Source organism: Actinia tenebrosa, unplaced genomic scaffold, assembly GCF_029948245.1.
Source record: "Actinia tenebrosa isolate PJP-AT-01 unplaced genomic scaffold, QUT_ActTen_1.0 PGA_scaffold13__45_contigs__length_12533684, whole genome shotgun sequence".
NCBI classification, from domain to species: Eukaryota; Metazoa; Cnidaria; class Anthozoa; order Actiniaria; family Actiniidae; genus Actinia; species Actinia tenebrosa.
In genome coordinates, this window is record NW_028292573.1 from 1,950,409 (window position 1) to 1,967,039 (window position 16,631).

At 36.1% G+C, this 16,631-nt stretch overlaps 2 protein-coding genes across 3 annotated transcripts; one reads left to right on the forward strand and one right to left on the reverse strand.

The window, feature by feature from the left end:
* Window positions 1-35: 35 nt before the first annotated feature.
* Window positions 36-4,131, forward strand: LOC116308106 (uncharacterized). Its single transcript, XM_031718475.2, has 2 exons — window positions 36-117; window positions 199-4,131. Exon 2 carries the CDS (start codon window positions 955-957, stop codon window positions 3,709-3,711), a length of 2,757 nt encoding a protein of 918 aa, XP_031574335.2. The 5' UTR covers window positions 36-117; window positions 199-954; the 3' UTR covers window positions 3,712-4,131.
* A 1,059-nt stretch (window positions 4,132-5,190) lies between these two features.
* LOC116308107 (transcription factor E2F3) lies at window positions 5,191-15,740 on the reverse strand. 2 transcript variants are annotated; one of them, XM_031718477.2, is made up of 9 exons: window positions 15,464-15,740; window positions 15,291-15,364; window positions 13,338-13,450; window positions 11,800-12,094; window positions 11,580-11,694; window positions 10,556-10,778; window positions 9,423-9,587; window positions 8,474-8,588; window positions 5,191-7,864 (listed from the first exon to the last, which is right to left on the reverse strand). In XM_031718477.2, the coding sequence occupies exons 4-9, from the start codon at window positions 12,022-12,024 to the stop codon at window positions 7,427-7,429; spliced, it is 1,281 nt and encodes a 426-aa protein (XP_031574337.1). In that variant the 5' UTR covers window positions 12,025-12,094; window positions 13,338-13,450; window positions 15,291-15,364; window positions 15,464-15,740; the 3' UTR covers window positions 5,191-7,426. The 2 variants fall into 2 exon arrangements, with proteins under 2 accessions (XP_031574337.1, XP_031574339.1); XM_031718479.2 differs by lacking the exons at window positions 15,291-15,364; window positions 15,464-15,740 and having other exon boundaries at window positions 13,338-13,528.
* Window positions 15,741-16,631: the final 891 nt, after the last annotated feature.

Sequence of the window (16,631 nt, forward strand, 5' to 3'; positions counted from 1 at the left end):
AACCGGAAATAAAATTATGAGAAATCAAAAACCGGAAACAAACCCAGACATACCAGTCACTCATCAGAGGGCTTGCGATTCATATCAGCTGAGAAAGTTGTCTTTCAAAAATCTCAGGTAGGATCACGATAGAAAAGCTATTATGATACTGCATGCAAGAAATGGTAATAAAGAATATTACTGATTATTTCTTTCAAGTTTACTGCCGAATTGAAGAACGAATGTGAAGGACGTTTCCCTCAGTTTCACGAGTCTAAGAAGTTGGAAAGCACCCCTGCCATTTCACCACAAGCGTGCATGAAAGCCTGAAAAAGCTTTCCATAGCTTCTCTGCATGGCTATGCAGCACAGTGGTGTGATTTCACACGCCATTCTTGCCACCAAATGATGGTCAAAGTTCATTTAATATATAAACATGATACCTGAGATGTCTATTCCTGATCAATCTTTTTTATAAAACAAGCAAACATTTCAGTCATAATACTTGATAACAATTTTTTCCATCATTGAATAATTGATATCAGTGCTTCGTGGTCGATTCAGACCAAAATATATATTACCAAAGTTTATGAAGAAATGCTAGTTATTGTTTATTCTCCAATCTGATAGGCTGGATATCGACATAAGCCCCTCCCCTTTGGCCATTATCGATGTGAATAGACTTGAAGTGAACACATCACAGTGTGGAAAACTTGTTATAAGCAGTTGCATTTTGTTTGAAAGGAAATTATTGTGGTGCATTTTAAGAATACCATGGCTAAAATATGAACCTGTAAAGGAAGAGAATACCATGTCCATCGATAAAACTGAAGAAAATCATTCACTTATTTTGGGTGCTGAGTCAGGGAAACGAAAGCAAGGGAACTTTTGTGTACCAAAGATATTGTAAAGATAATTCTATACGACATCGTTATTTTAAAGCGATATTTTGTACGAAGTAATACGGTATAGTACCATGGATGTACGAAAGTTCTTTGTTTTACTGAGTCTTGATGCTGTTTTGGTTATATTTTTTTATGCTCATTCAAGCGAAGGGTTTTTATGGTGGGGTTCGGAAGACAAGAAAGTAGATGGAAAGTGGAGCGCGTGGTCTTCGTACAGTTCTTGCCAGATTCCATCGTCAAAAGACTCGTATCCTTATCGCTTTAAACAAAGAAGTTGTACAAACCCGGCTCCGAAAAACGGTGGGAAGTCATGTACTGGTCAGTCACGGCGTAATGCTCCGTGTTCCGACTGTGATACACCGCTTGGAATGGAAAATAATAGGATAGACGACTCACAAGTGACAGCGTCTACGTTCCATGAAGAATTTCCTCCCCACGAAGCCCGGTTAAATGGCCCTTCTGCTTGGTGTGCGGGGGATCTTAGTGGAGAGGTTTACCTTCAGGTAGATTTGCAAAGATTGTCTTTAATAACTGCTGTTGCGACACAGGGATTTTACCCCGATCCAAAAAAGATCAGTTTACGTCTAGGAAGTGTCAGCAAGTATCGAATAACTTTTAGTGATGATGGCACCCTCTGGGAAGTACATCAAAACCGAGATGGGAATCATTCCGTCTTTAACGGGAATAAAAGAAATTCAAAAACTGTTTTGAATATTTTTGAACCGAACATCGCAGCGAGATATGTGAGAATTGTCCCAACAGCACGATTAAATTTTGCATGCATGAAACTTGAACTCTATGGGTGTAAGTTCAAGTGTGGAGGGTATCTTCCTCAATCTCCTGGGGACCTTCTTGCTGCAAGTCTAGAAACTGAAAACATCGACTGCTTTTGGCAAGTTCATTTACCTAAATCTACAAAGATAAATTTTGATTTTATTAACTTTGACTTGCCCTGCAGCATGGGCCAAGTAGAGATACGAGGAAGTGGCTCGTCATATGGAAGGTCTCAGCTATTGGGACATTTATGTGATCATAATTCAGCACCTCCGCCAGTCGTATCCAATGGGAACAAAATGTGGATTCGCTTCCAGTCCAATTCCTCAGATCCCTTGATTGGAATTTATGGAACATATTTTCCAAATTGTGACTATCAGTATAATTCCAGTGAGGGTGCACTAATGACTCCAAATTTTCCAAAGAATTACAACCACAATTCATTGTGCAAATGGTTGATTTCTGTGCCTAAGGGGAAAGCTGTCAAGCTTACATTCTTTGATTTTGAGGTTGAGGGTGACCAAGATAATGGACCAAAATGTTTGAATGACTATGTCATTGTAATGGAAGGGAATGCATCAAGAACTGAAATTGGACGCTTTTGCAACACGAATAAACCTCCCAAACATCTCTGTAGTTACAGTAACAGAATTGAAATTCAGTTCAAGTCAGATGACATTCTATCATTCAAAGGGTTCAATGCTCTTTACAAAGCTAAAGAACCTAATGCTCCTTGTGTGGAACCTTCATCTACTATGATAACACCAAGTCCGACAATCTCCATTTATTCATCTACTATTGCATCGCTAAACTATTCATCATCAGCAATCTTGAGGATCATTCCTACTGCTACAATAGCTATTTCATCAACTGTCAATAGTAACTCATCCATTGGGATCCCTGGAACAAGACCTGGGCCCTCCAATGTCATGGGTCAGGGAAAAAAAGATGGGGATGATGATAACGATGACAATGGTTTAACAACTATCATTATTATATCAGTTTTCAGTTTTATTGTTTTGCTCATGATCATTGCAAGTGTAATTCCAAGTATGATTCATGGTTATGAGAAGAGAAAAAGAGAGCGAGACTGGTTAGCTGCAGCAGATCCTGCAGAAAAGAAGAATGGCATAGGAAATGGATATGAAATGCAGCCCATGAAGTCGTCAGTGAATGTTGATAAAGAAAAGCCAGAACCAAATGAAACAACAGCCTTTCTTGATCCTGAACATGGTCCACCTGATAATGATATAACAGATAATGCAGTACCTTATCCAATTTTAGGCTTAAAAGACAAGGAAGAGATTGATGGATCAGTCACTGAAGATGTTGGTTGTGATCTAGAATATGATCCCACAGACTTAAATCTGAATGTTTCATACGAAGATCTGGGAACCAGCTTTGCCACAGAAATGACAATAATGATGAACCACATAAGTCCTGGAAAAGAAAGGTCAGAACCCTACGAACTCCCAAAAAGTGAGGATGATGACAACTCAACAGATATAAAGGCCCATGAGAACAATACTATTGAGAATAATAATGATCATAATAACCTAACACCACAAGACCAAAATTCACAAGATACTCTGGAGAATGGAACAAGTGAAGATTATAAAGAACCTTCAGAGTTTGCAAGCCCAGAGGAAACCTCTAAACCAGATGAAATAAACAGTGCAAAAGTTGTAGCAGGCATTCAAGAAAAAAATGACAAACTTCAAAAAGCACTAAATGATTTAAAAGCAACACTGACACAGGTTAATTCTGACAGTGGAAGCATTCCAGAGATTCAGAACCCTGATACGTGCACTAACAGTACTGTTTCTGTGCGTGGTTCGCAGGAAATTGATAACATGCCACCAGTTGATATTATCAACCCCATATGGGAAAGAAACGCCACCAATGATCCTGGCAGAAAAAGGCTGCAGGAGGAATACAATGAGAACAAACATGGAACTGATGATAGCCTTTCTGTTCCTGGAAATGATAAGGACTCTGGTCATTACTCTTCTAATAATGATCATTCCGCCTTGGGGACTGAAACAATTGTGTAATATATTCACAAGTTCAGACATTTTTGAGTAAAATATAATATTATAGTTAAATCGGGACAATTCATTAACTCTTAACTCTGGTCATTACTCTTCTAATAATGATCATGCCACAGTTTGGGGACTGAAACAGTTGTCTAATATATTCACAAGCTCAGACATTTTTGAGTAAAATATAATATTATAGTTAAATTGGACAATTCATTAACAAGAAGTAAAGCAATCTGAAGAAAAAATTAGAGAAGCCAATAATGCATCATTTAGTCTTCCATCAAACCCATTTAGAAGATTTAAAAAATATTTTATTGTAGTCAGGAGCTAAACCCACTTTTATCGATGCATGAGCTGCAAAGACAAAACAAATAGTGAAAAGAGACTGGTAAGCTATAATTTGTAACAATAAAAGTGGACCCATTTTTCTCAGTTTTCTTTGTATTTCATTTGCGCACAGTTTTCCTTTCATTTTCGAGATATAAATTTTAAATGGTTATTACTAGCAATAAAAGTGGGTTCAGTTCTGAACTATTTATATTTGGAATGGCAAGGATCTGAAGGAAGGGGAAGGGAATGGGATGAGACTGATAATGGAAAAAAAAATGAAATGGTAATGTGTAGTTCCAAAAATTATCCATACCCCCCAGGGAGGAATTATTTTAAGACACCCCCCCTACCCTCGGAAATTCCAATTTTCTTCAATACAAACTTGGTAATTCTTGTTCTTTCTCTGTCCCCCCCCCTCCCCCTTGGAAATTCCAAATTCCTCTGTGGGGTGAGTAGATAATTTCTGGAACTACACAATGCATTAGCAGTGCACCGAACTCATACAGGGTTTAAAATATCAGCCAGACATTGGACATTGGTTTGCAAACCTCATAAAATGGCTGCAACAACAGCTACTAGATTTGCAGTTTGGCCCTTTTGAAGTCCATTGAACATAGTCAATGAACCATGTTCAACTCTGTAATTTCTTCATTCACTTGATAATGCATTGACAATTAATAACTTCAAAATGTACTGAATTTTTTATAATTTAGATTTCTAGTAGTTATTGAATATTTTGCTGTTTTTGATTCAGGGAAATAAATAGACATTTATAGACTCATTTTGATTTTTAAATGCATCCACATGACGTTTTTGGTCTCCAATCATGTCTGTATGTTTCCCAAAGTATTTCTTCACTAGAACAAAGGAACTGAAAAATCTTTCACAGATAAAATGATCAAAGTTTATCCTATACGTACAGCACAGTAAGGCATGGTTTTAAGCAGGATTCTATTGATACAAGAATTACACAATGAAGAAATGCTATAGATAACATGCAGACATGCTGTGTGCAAAGAAATTCCATAAAAGTACTACTGCAGGTACTTATATGTTGCATGGAAATATACAGCTATTTTCATAAATGTGTGAACTCCGTAGTGAGTGCACGCTGAAATTTGCTCTTCCATTACTGCCAGTCAAGAATATGAAAGGTACAGACTGATTATTTTCCATTGACAGCAGCGAAAAACTAAATTTCAACGTGCAGCTTGCAGCTAACAAGTTCGCATGTTTATGAAAATAGAAGTAACTAAAAACAATAGAAAGACTGGATAAAGAAAATTAAAAACAGCTCAGGGACTATTCTGTTTGCAAGTATAAGTTTGGATTTTAATAGCAAATTCTACTTTTCTATGTACAATTTTTACAAAACAATCAAGTAATGGTTATTACAAGCTATACATTTTTATATATCTTAGAAATTTATTAATTCATTGAAAACAAGTTATAGCTAGCATTATTTCATTGTGGAGTGTTGTCAGAATGGTCGTTCTGCACAAATGATGTACAGCTCTGGAGAGCAACAAAAATTTCCTCAATTTTTTCCCCCCAATGATGTTAGTCTTCTCACATTTAATTTAGTAAATTTAATTATTATATAATTATCCATAGAATACTTATATTTCTCCTTTTCGAAAAACTGATATTTTCACATGTGAAAATAACATGTTATTTTCACATGTGAAAATATCGTTACCATGTGTATTTAAGCTATTAGTTAGTTATAATAATAAAAAGCTTATTAAGTTGATTTTATGGATTATTATATAATAAACAGAATATTACATGGGCGCTTGGAGATATAAAATTGATCTTCTCGTGTTGAGAATCTTTTCAACACTCCAAGATAAATTTCATATCTCCACTCACCCATGTGATATACTCTATTTCTTAGATACTGTCTATTCTTTACTGGTACGACATGATAAGATCCTCATTAGATTGATTGTTCACAATTAATAGTCTTCCAATCCTACAAAGATGACCATTCTGGCCTAAGCTTATAATATGTAATAGGATTAGCATAAACAAAGTAGTGGACTACTGCAAATTGCCCATTACAGACAAAGTGACATTCCCCTGAGAATTGATCTTTTATGATGAACATTTTAAAATATTTATACATAGGAAAAAAACCTACTCCCAAGAGTAGCATCACATGGTCTGTAATACGACAACAAATAGCCAAGGAAAATAGATCAATTCATTTGCTTATTTTTTTAAAACAAGATCAAATGATAAAAATTAAATGGTAAAAATCATTCTTTTAAAAGTATGCACAGTATAACTACAAAATTAATAAGGGGTACTAGAGTACAAACACTATAAGTGTGTAACATAAATACCACTAAATACTGCTAGATTAGCTAATCCTGTTGTTTTCTATTGTTTAATTAGCACTAAATAGTGCAAAGTGTTGCAGACTTAGGCCTAGGGCAAATGTCGAACTTTCCATGCACCGAACTTAATTACATTAAAGAATGCCGCCTCATTATCACCTGATATCCATTGTTTTTAATGAGTTTGGTGCATGGAAAGTTCGACGTTTGCCCTAGGCCTAAGTGTTTGCTACTCTATACAGCTGATACAATCAGCAGATCACAAGCTAAAATTTATACTATTATAATATAACAATAATAATAATATAACATACACCTAAATATATATCGCCTATTTCATCGCTTGAACCAATAATCAATTTTTCATGACACAATTGGCCCATGTCTGAAAATCAACAGGGGAGACTTCAGAACCAAGGCATACACTCATGGACGTACCTTTGAACCAGCTATGATAGTATAGTCATATAAGTGGATTACAAACACACAGAACTATATAATACACACCTATTAACAAATGATATAAAACTACGAACATTAGTCTAGCCATATTAGTGGATTACAAACACAAAGAAATATATAATACACACCCATTAACAAATTATATAAAACTACGACCATATCTGCTAATTTTTAATCTAAAGTTATTATGCTTATTAAGCTTTGTTTGGTAAAATTCTGAGATCTTGCTTATTTTAAAAACTAGTATTTCTGTAAAAATTCAAAATTGCTGAGTTATGAAGCTGTAAAATAGATTTTTAAATCAAAATGTTTGATTTGTAACCATACATGTACCAGTACCCATTAGTAACTATGTACCCATATTAACCTAATTTACATGCATATCCCTAGAAAAAGAGGACAGTGCTAGTCCAGCTTACCCAAAAGTGCTTTACACTTATGTATTGAACATCTGTGGGCTCTCAAATAGTCACATTATATTATATTCAAAGAATGCCAATGTTTTTCATAGACAATGGCATCATTATTATTCTATGCATTCCAGTTCCCATGTCATATCTTAGAGAGTAATATACAATATTAATGTGAGAAGATTAAAAACTCATAGATGTCTGTACAGTACTTCCAGGTAAACCCAACTCTCCTGCAATATCATACGCATCAAACAAGTCAGCTATGCCCTCCGTATCCTGAAGGCTGAATAACTGATAGTCCGCATCTGTCAACGAAGGGGATAACGGCACCAAGCAGTCCTCTTCAAGATCACTTGGTAAAGTGTCGTGGGTTTGGAGAAGTACATTACTTTTTGTTGGGCTGATGTCAGGAGATATGCTTTGCTTGATGTGAGACAGAGGGATTGTTTTGTCTTGTGGGACCACAGCAAGGTTGTCATCTCGACATGTCTCAGGGGAAGAGGTTGGTTTGATGGGTGATAAGTTTTTCATGGGTGAAGGTGGGTCACTCTCTTTGTCATCAGGACAAAGGAACACTTCTATTGCACCTCTAATACTTTTCAGCCATATTTGGATACTCTGAAATTTTTGTTAATTTTTCATTTAGAATGAAATTATTCACTCGTACATGCCCAAATAACTTTTTTAGACTGATATTGAGTTTTAATTAACACTAAGCATTCATTCTCTACTGCTGCTGCATACAATGCATGTTTGAAGGGTAGCATGGGTGGTCTACACACTCATGGGAAGCATGCATGAGTGGTCTTTCCTCTCAAAGCATGCATGGCTGGTCTATACTGCTAAGGTGTCGTCCTATCACAATGCAGGACTTGTGACAAGGAGCCCTATTTAAGTCCCACCAAAGCTGATGCTTCATTCTCTCCTATGCTATGAGGGTTGTTCTCCAGTTTTCCACCCTCCATTAAAAAACATGCGACTTAAAAGGTGTGTGTATAAAATATTCAAACATAGTAAGGAGTGTGTATGGAGAATTTTAGCCTTTTTCTTCCAAGTACAAATAAAAAGATTCATTTATCTATTTATAAAAGTTTACAACGCTATAATTAATCATTATGTGGGGTCACATTTTCACACACTTTTGAAAGATGATACAAATCCAACCCAGCCATGTAAGCCTCTCCAATATTGCTAGAATAGGTCTATAAGAAAAGCCAATGATCTTACCTCATTGGGATCAGGTACTTCAAGTCTTGTTTCAGGTGGTGCCTTGATTGCAATAACAGTTTGATCTTTAAAGTTCTTGATGTCTCTGATGTCTCGATAAGTAACATATGCATAAGTGAAAAAAGTTAAGGAAACAAAAGTTAGATATTTGAAAATACAGTATCTGCAGGTATTAACCTACTGTTTTTACATTAGAATCTTCAATGTGGGCGATGTTGGCTATACAATGACTTGAGCAATCAAATGAAGTACTTGGTGATAGCCTATACAAACTGTGGGAACAATTTCACAAACAAAACCTCACGAACTAGCTGATAAATCTCATTTAGATATTATTACTTGGCCTTTCTAACACAATATCCACAAGCCATTTTATATTTTCAAAAAAAAGCTGAAATTCGATTTATGGGAAGCTGAGAAAGCCGTTCAAAGACTTATTTGTATGAGCCTCACCCCGAAGGATGGTAAACAGGAAAAGACCAAAATCCAATCAAATTTTTGAAATAAAAGGTCGAAACACAAAATATTTTCAGTGTAAGTACACTTAACATAAATTAAATAAATGCAATGCACTGCACTCAGGTAGCTGATTAACTCTGTGTTATGCACTTGCAAATGCTTTTTCACTTCAGTCCATGTGTCATTCCCTCGAGAATAAGATCCTTTGTTTGAGTTGTATCTATATTCATGTATCTTCTCAAGCATAAATAGTAAACAAAGAAATGATCCTCAAAAAATGACATGTGGTCTGAAATCGGGAAACATTATTCCAAAATGGATTTGGTCCATTTTCGTATTCCTTTTCTTTATCTCAATGCCATGCCTTAGCAAAAGAGACCCCACCTTTTTGAATGCCATCACAATCAAAAAAAGCTATATGCAAATAGGGGCATTATAAGCAATTGTTAAGATAATAACATTATAATACCAACTACACATGAAAGGATATTTGGCAGTGTCTCGGTCCTCAGTTAGGAACTTTAGCTCTGATCTGCAGTTGGCAATAAACTGGTCAAGCTGATTTTCTTTTGCTTCAAGGTCAGCAATATCTGTGTGTAAATCCATGATGAGGGGAGTTATTTCTGCTTGACTGCTGTTGTGTAGACAAGCACCCCTGAATAAAGAACAACACATTAATGGCATAGGGAGTAAAACAAATGGAGAGATTACAATTTGCTTTCTGAGGTTAACTGTTCAACATGTCATTGTATTTCAATTCTAAATCTTTTTTCTTTCTTTTTTTTAAACTGTGCAATTTATCAAAGCTACGACTAATCTGAAATGAATTATTCATTAAATATAATTTGTTCTAGGTAATCAACTGCATTATGAATGCTACTAACCCATTAATTATCTAGGTACAAAAACATTTTAATTAGTTTGATGGCTGAGGACCATGCACTGAGCAGAAAATAACACACCCCACTGCTTTGATCAGAACAATAACAGCTCTTCACTCTTACAGCTATAAGTGTAGGTGACTCTGAGCTGGCCATATGATTATTCACATGTCAAGTGTTTTAATTCAGATGCTAAATATGAATATGCTAGTAATAACATAACAGAATCTGAACATAGAATTGCTAAAATATCACTAAAATGAGTCCGAGTCCCTGATAGAAAATGAACCCATAACCTTCATAATATTAGTTGGATGCCATGCTACACATGATATGTTATAACATAAGTCATAATGAGTAAGAGATGCATTTATCTAGACCTACACAGTCATGTAGTGTTAATACATTGAAGCACTCATATAAAATTTACTAAGATGCATCTCTTCATCAAAGTTCAGAAAATCCTGATTACAAGAAATCAAAGAAGAATGAAAAAATGCTGGTTGCCTAGTGGTTCTTAGCAATAGATAACTACAAACAATAATTGGTGATCTTAGATATTACAATGAGCAACCAAGTGAAGAAAAAAAATCGTATGGAATCACTCGTAACTTGTGCATTCTTGCAAGACATAATAGAAAAAAAAAGAATTTTTCCCCCACGAAAAATCCTGTTTTGAGGGACTGGCCCTCAAATTGGAGAAAAAGATTTTGAATGCAAGAATATTTTTGGATTATCTTACCTCCATTGTATATTGTTCTTGGATTTCTTTTCAATCAAACCTATTCCCTCAAGTACATTAGTGATGTCATAAATGCGACGTTTCTGTACAGATAACACATCAGCTGCATGGTTGAGGTCCAAAACTCCATCTGGGGATGCTCTGATCAGTCCAACAAACTTTTTTGTCAGGATCCCAAGTGAGGTATCATATCTTGTCTTTTCAAGGGGAGATGTTGCTATCACTGTTGTTTTAAAAGACAATAGAAAAGAAGCAGTGGATTAAACACAGGACAAAAAGATTTGCATAAAAGCTTGTCAACTCCTAAGCACTGAGCCACAAAATTATATTTCCCTGAACTGAATTTGTCTAAAATGTTGCAATATGAAAGTAAACTTGTAAGTGAAGTAAACATAATATTGTGCTAAAACAAATTTTCAATGCTTTCGTTTCAGTCTACTAACTTTGATTTAAAAATATCGAAATAAAGGAAGTACTCGCAAAAGCTAAGGAAATCCGAAGATAATTTTTTCCGGTGCTCACAAAAGAATAGTTTGGTTAAAATCCAAATATTCCTTTCAAATCTTAAAAACTACCTTTCAAAATGATGATCAGAAGTTTATATCGAAAGAAGAGATGAAAACAACGAATACTTTTTTTCGCGCCACGAATTCAATGATTACGTGAAAAGCCCGCTAAATCCTCAATGCTTGAATTATTAGTACTAAATTTTTTTTGTACACGATCACATTGAACGGGAAAAACCGAGAAAATTCAGCAAATTGGTAGATATTGTGAGAATATTATTTTGAACATGGATTAATGTGTTTTATTTCGAGATCGTATCTCGATAAACCCATTTGAGTGTTCAAGGCACGATTGATACATGTAGGGAAGCCATTGTGCAGTAAAGTGAATCGAATTTAGTATCGAGAAAAATTTTGAAAACTGATTTAGCATTGCAACTACTAGTATTTGTTTGAAGAGAGTACAAACATAAAGAGTGATGTAATTTATATAAGCTAACAACATTTGCTATACATACGTGTAGGATAGACTTCAGAATCCCGACGAAATCGTCTTTTGTTACGAACTTTAGGTGTCTTGAACCCAGAATGAAAAATCCTCGGTGATTCATCGAGATCAAGTCTCCGTTTTGCCTGAAATTATTTTCTACAAATTATGCATATGCTAAAGAATAGTTATTCGAATATACAGCATTCCATATTTTGCAGTTTCTATATTTTAGATCAATCAGTGTATACCTGTGGTCTTTGTTGTGTAGCCACTAATCGTTCTTTCTGTTGACTCGAGTCTGGCGTGAATGGAGTCTTTTCCTTCAAAATTTCATGATTGCTGTCTTTGATCTTTCCTTTATTTAAACTCTTTGACCCTTCGGAGGTCTTAGGAAGAACTGCATTCATTTGTGATGAGTTTGATTGCAGAGGATGTCGCCCATGAGATCCAGAAGAGTGTCTTCGCGTCGCCATATTTATTCTTTCGAGGTCTGTACAAATTATGCTCAATAGTCCTCAAATACTCGAAGTTTAAACTTAAATACTGCAACAATTCGAAAGTACAGCAATAACCAAGTTATCTTGCGAATTTTTGAGTCTCGATGCCCTAGTATTCCGTGTAGATTTGATTGGATTCTCCAAAAAATCTTCTTCCTCTGAAGTTATTGAGCGAATCCCACACAAAAGACCACAACACTCAAAACAAAAAGGGCGCGCTTTCAATTTTCGCGCCAGGTTTAGTCACGTGCCAACTCTCTTTCCTAGGCTCCTACAGCTAATAAACGGTATTTTTGCGTTTACACCATTGTGCATTCGAATATCATTGAGTTTATCTGTATTCTTTCGTGAATTTCACAGCTGCTTTGATCCTAAGAGCATAATTTTTATTTCCTTTTTATAAAAATGTGTGATTATGTATGTGCAAATATGAAAAATAACTAATTAATGTAAATATAATTCGTCACTGTCTAGTACACTCATGCGCCGGGAAAAATCAAGATCAAATCTCTCACCCCAGAAAAAAGACAGTATATGATCGTCGGTTAAACTCGTGTGATCTTGGGAAGCAAACGAAAACACATAAGTGCGGTGGTATTTTATATGATACAAAGTGATGATATTATGTGATTGATAATCAATGACTGCACATGGATAATTGGATGTTTAATAAACGCGCCAGATTATCTAGTGAGCAACGATGCAAGGCAAACTCTTCAGTTTTGAAATTTTCTTTCCTTCCAGTATCAAAATCAAAGCTAGTTATCGTGTATTATCGTTTGAAAAATAAAATCAAGCATTTTTAATTATCCCTCTTATAATCTAGCGTAGATTTGGAATAACCTAACAATGTGCTACGCCCCTCCGAAACAACAGAGCCTCAATATAATCAACAAAGGTAGTTGAAAGCATCTATAGTAACGCATATGTATACAAAATGTGTATGCATAATGCATCTATCAATTAACCAGGTAGCATGGGCGATAAAGAGCTCGAGGGGGAGGGGGAGGGGGAGGGGGAAGGGTGGAGGGGGGAGGGATAACTAAGTAAATTTGATTCGTCAGTAGAAATCTAACAAATGTCAAATATGTCACTCTAAAAGATGAACGAGAGAGCAGCCGGTACAAGTCGAACTTCTTTGTCAACCATGACCCGTACGTCCCTGCCCGAGTACATACGACGTGGTCTTCGATAAAGGAATTCGTCCCAAACCAACTTTGCAATGATTTTTATTGAATGGAGCTAATTATGTAGGTGATTGGATGCTTTTATGCTCCTAGAATACTCACCTCTGATGCTTCGCATACGCTTTTCCAGAAAAACCAACCGCAATGTAGGTGGTACATGTTAATTGAACTATCGCCATTACAGTTTGTTTTATGTTCCGTAAGGTACAGAATGACTGCCGAGAAAAAAATAAGGTCAATTAGAAATAGATCTTTTACTTAGGCAATACCTGGTACCATCATAGTTAATGGAGCGGAATGGTTGGGAAACCTATTGTTTTATGTTATTGTTCGACTTTATCTATTGTTATAAAATAAATTAAATAGTACGCACGCTGTGATTGGTTGATAGCCATGTTTGCATGAGGGTATGTAAACACAGTTGTGACGTCACAACTTTCGTGTTTTCCCGGTACAAGTTCAAAAATTAAAAATTTACAGTTTCTTTCGAGGAAAAAAACGCCCCCAAAAATGTATTTTGAAGACGAAGTTCCAAATTTTGACTTGTGTCAGGGCCACAGGCATAACCCTATGGTCTCATGCAGGTCTTTCTGATCGTAATATCATGACAATCTCTCGTTGGTCACCGCAAAGAGAATTCCCTCAGGAGCTACAACACACGTCCTCCGTCAGGACAGCTTCGGTTGTTCAGCGACGTGCTTTCTCATGATTTAAATGCACCGCCCGATAAAGAATACAAGTATTTCAAGGAAACAGTCAGCAGCCTCAAACGTTTTCCAGCGATAGCTCTTCAGCTCCACAAAATATCTTCTCGAGGCAAGACGAAACAATCAACTTCGCTGCCATGTTTTCTCGCTGTCAAATTGAGCAAAACCACGTTTCTTTCAACCGAGAATTCCATTCACAGTGACACTTGTTATCCACTTTTGATCACTTTCGTAAAGATAATCAATTCTGAAATATTTTATTAAGATTTCTATTCAATCTTTGGACATTTCTTTGTATTTGTTTTAAAGTTTTAGAATGATAAATGTTTAAAATAGCTAGCGATTCTTTCTCGCTTCACATTTGCCTCCTCGTCGTTTATTACACGAAATTTGATTGGCTAACGATCGAAGTTCGTGATGTATGGAGAATTTGTATTTTGATATGAGAATCAAATTCAAATAAAGATTTATTTTCTTGCAAGTGGTAATGTTTTCCGTTAGTATTTATTTTATAAAAGCAATAGAAAACTTTTTTCTCTGTGTTTACATAGCCTGATAGCAACACTCGGGGGGTTGGGAGAATTCTCGACAGTTATGCAAACCCTCGACTACGTCTCGGGTTTGTATAACCGTCTCGAATTCTCCCAACCTCCCCTCGTGTTGCTATCAGGCTATGTAAACACGGAAAAAGTTTTCTATTGCTTAAATTATTTGATTTTTACCGTGAACAGATGCACTCCATCACTTTTTAGTCTCAGGGAAAGGGCGGGAAGAAGGGAGATTTTACGTGCATTGAAAACGACGTGAATGCAGGAGAACACGAATTCAAAGGGCCTTGGCCCGGTTGTACGAAGTGTGAATAGCGCTATCCGACGGATAAATCTTATCCAGTGGATAAATGTATTGGATAACAGCATCGATTTATCCACTGTGTGATGTATAAGGATTTATCACGGTCGGATAGCGCTATTCATCATTCATACAACCGGACCCTGGTAGGTATTCTTTACCCTATCCCGGTGGTCCGGGGGAAAAGGTAATTACTGATAGTGATTACGTAAAAAAATATTAAAGGTAGAGAAAATTAGTTGTAGGATGGGGAAGTCAGTATGCCAATTTTTGTGCTTTTGTCCGCTCTGTGTAGATAAAACCGTGGGTAAAAATTTGAACATGGCATGCTTCGACGTGCAGTGTGTCCCCGACCGACCTTTAGACTTTTCCTTCCTTCTTTTATAGTTATCGTGATGACAAGGGTGAGGGTCGAACATTTTGGGGAATAGGGTGTACTTCTTTTATCTAATTCATGAATGATATCATTTTAACTCGGTTTTTCTGGATAATTCTTTACCTCACAACTGATGGCATGACTCTAGTACTAGCTCCTGGGGTTCCATTTCTCGAGTCGTGGTCGCTTACCCCGCACTAAGACAGAGCAAATTAATGGTAGTTAGCATTCTTTAGCATCTTGATGCTCTATCCGTGGACAATATACATGCATATTAAAGCTTCGCATCAGTTTACCTTTAGATTTGTCTGGCGTTTCATCTTTCACACAAGGCAACACTTTCTCGATCGATAGCTCAGTAGCTCTAATCAAGATTACCAAGGTTAACGAATAAACTGGAAGTATATCAATAGCCAATTGATAAGCTGTAATCAGCAAACAACATGACTGGCCGGCCAAGTTGATTAAGTAGTTTGAATTGGACATCTGTTGTAAAACAGTTTGAAGAGCTACGACGGTCGATCTACGACGGTTGTTATCAATTTACAACTGGTGTGAAAATTAAACGATATGTTTTTCCCAATATATATGCTTGAATCCTGCATAACATTTGTTCGTCAGCCTAGAAGAAGGCAACTGTATAAAATAACTCTTGGGTTCTTTCATTTAGGTAAAGTTAAAAAACCGCTAAGAAACTTGCTCAGCTCTGTTGACAAGCCTTGAAAGAAAATAAAAAAGGCGCCCAACACCAGAAATAAATTGCCTTCAAACCTCTTCTGATTGGCTGTGGTCATGGTAACTGCAAGTTTTGGCGGGCATCATAAAGTCTTTGGATTAAGTTTTGGGACATTGGGACAGTTCTGGCGGTATTAGCCGACGTTTTATTTTGCTTCTTGAAGGTCGTTTTATTTTCATAAGAAAAAAAAGTATTTTGTAAATATTATTTATTAGAAAATAAACTGAATGGGGAAAATAAATAAAATTCTCACGGTGTAAATATATCATTCATGCAAAATCACATCATTTCTTTACGATTAGCTTTTGCGCAAAGGAAATGATGAATACTGCCTGTAAATAACGGGGGAAATTTTAACCAAAACATAAAAGATTGTAAACCCGGTTTAGTTTGATTTTTGAGAAAAGACGAGACTAGGAATTTCATTTATTTTCAGTTGCTTTGCTTTTTCATGTATAACTCAGGCAAACTAATTTTTCGCGCGCTCTTAATCCCTTTTGGCGCCAAAATTTAGATGCTTGAAACATTAAAATATAAATCTAGGTTTAACGCATGCTAGTCTTTTATTCCTCATGCAAAAAAGCAATGAAGCATTCCCCCACGACGAACAAACAGCTGCTAGATGATTTTTCAACCGTAAAGCCAGTGTGTTTTAATTTTGGGTTTGAAAAAGACCACGTGGATAAGTCCAGATGAAACTTTTTTCAGCGGAAAGGTGATACCAAAAC

What these genes read in the sequence shown, in the direction of transcription:
- LOC116308107 (XM_031718477.2), bottom strand. Translation starts at nt 12,024, where the DNA reads ATGGCGACGCGAAGACACTCTTCTGGATCTCATGGGCGACATCCTCTG. An exon ending in AAGAACAATATACAATGGAG is followed by an intron (nt 9,588 to 10,555) that starts GTAAGATAATCC and finishes TTCTTTATTCAG; the next exon opens with GGGTGCTTGTCTACACAACA. An exon ending in GAGGACCGAGACACTGCCAA is followed by an intron (nt 8,589 to 9,422) that starts ATATCCTTTCAT and finishes AACTTTTTTCAC; the next exon opens with TTATGCATATGTTACTTATC.
- LOC116308106 (XM_031718475.2), top strand. Translation starts at nt 955, where the DNA reads ATGGATGTACGAAAGTTCTTTGTTTTACTGAGTCTTGATGCTGTTTTG.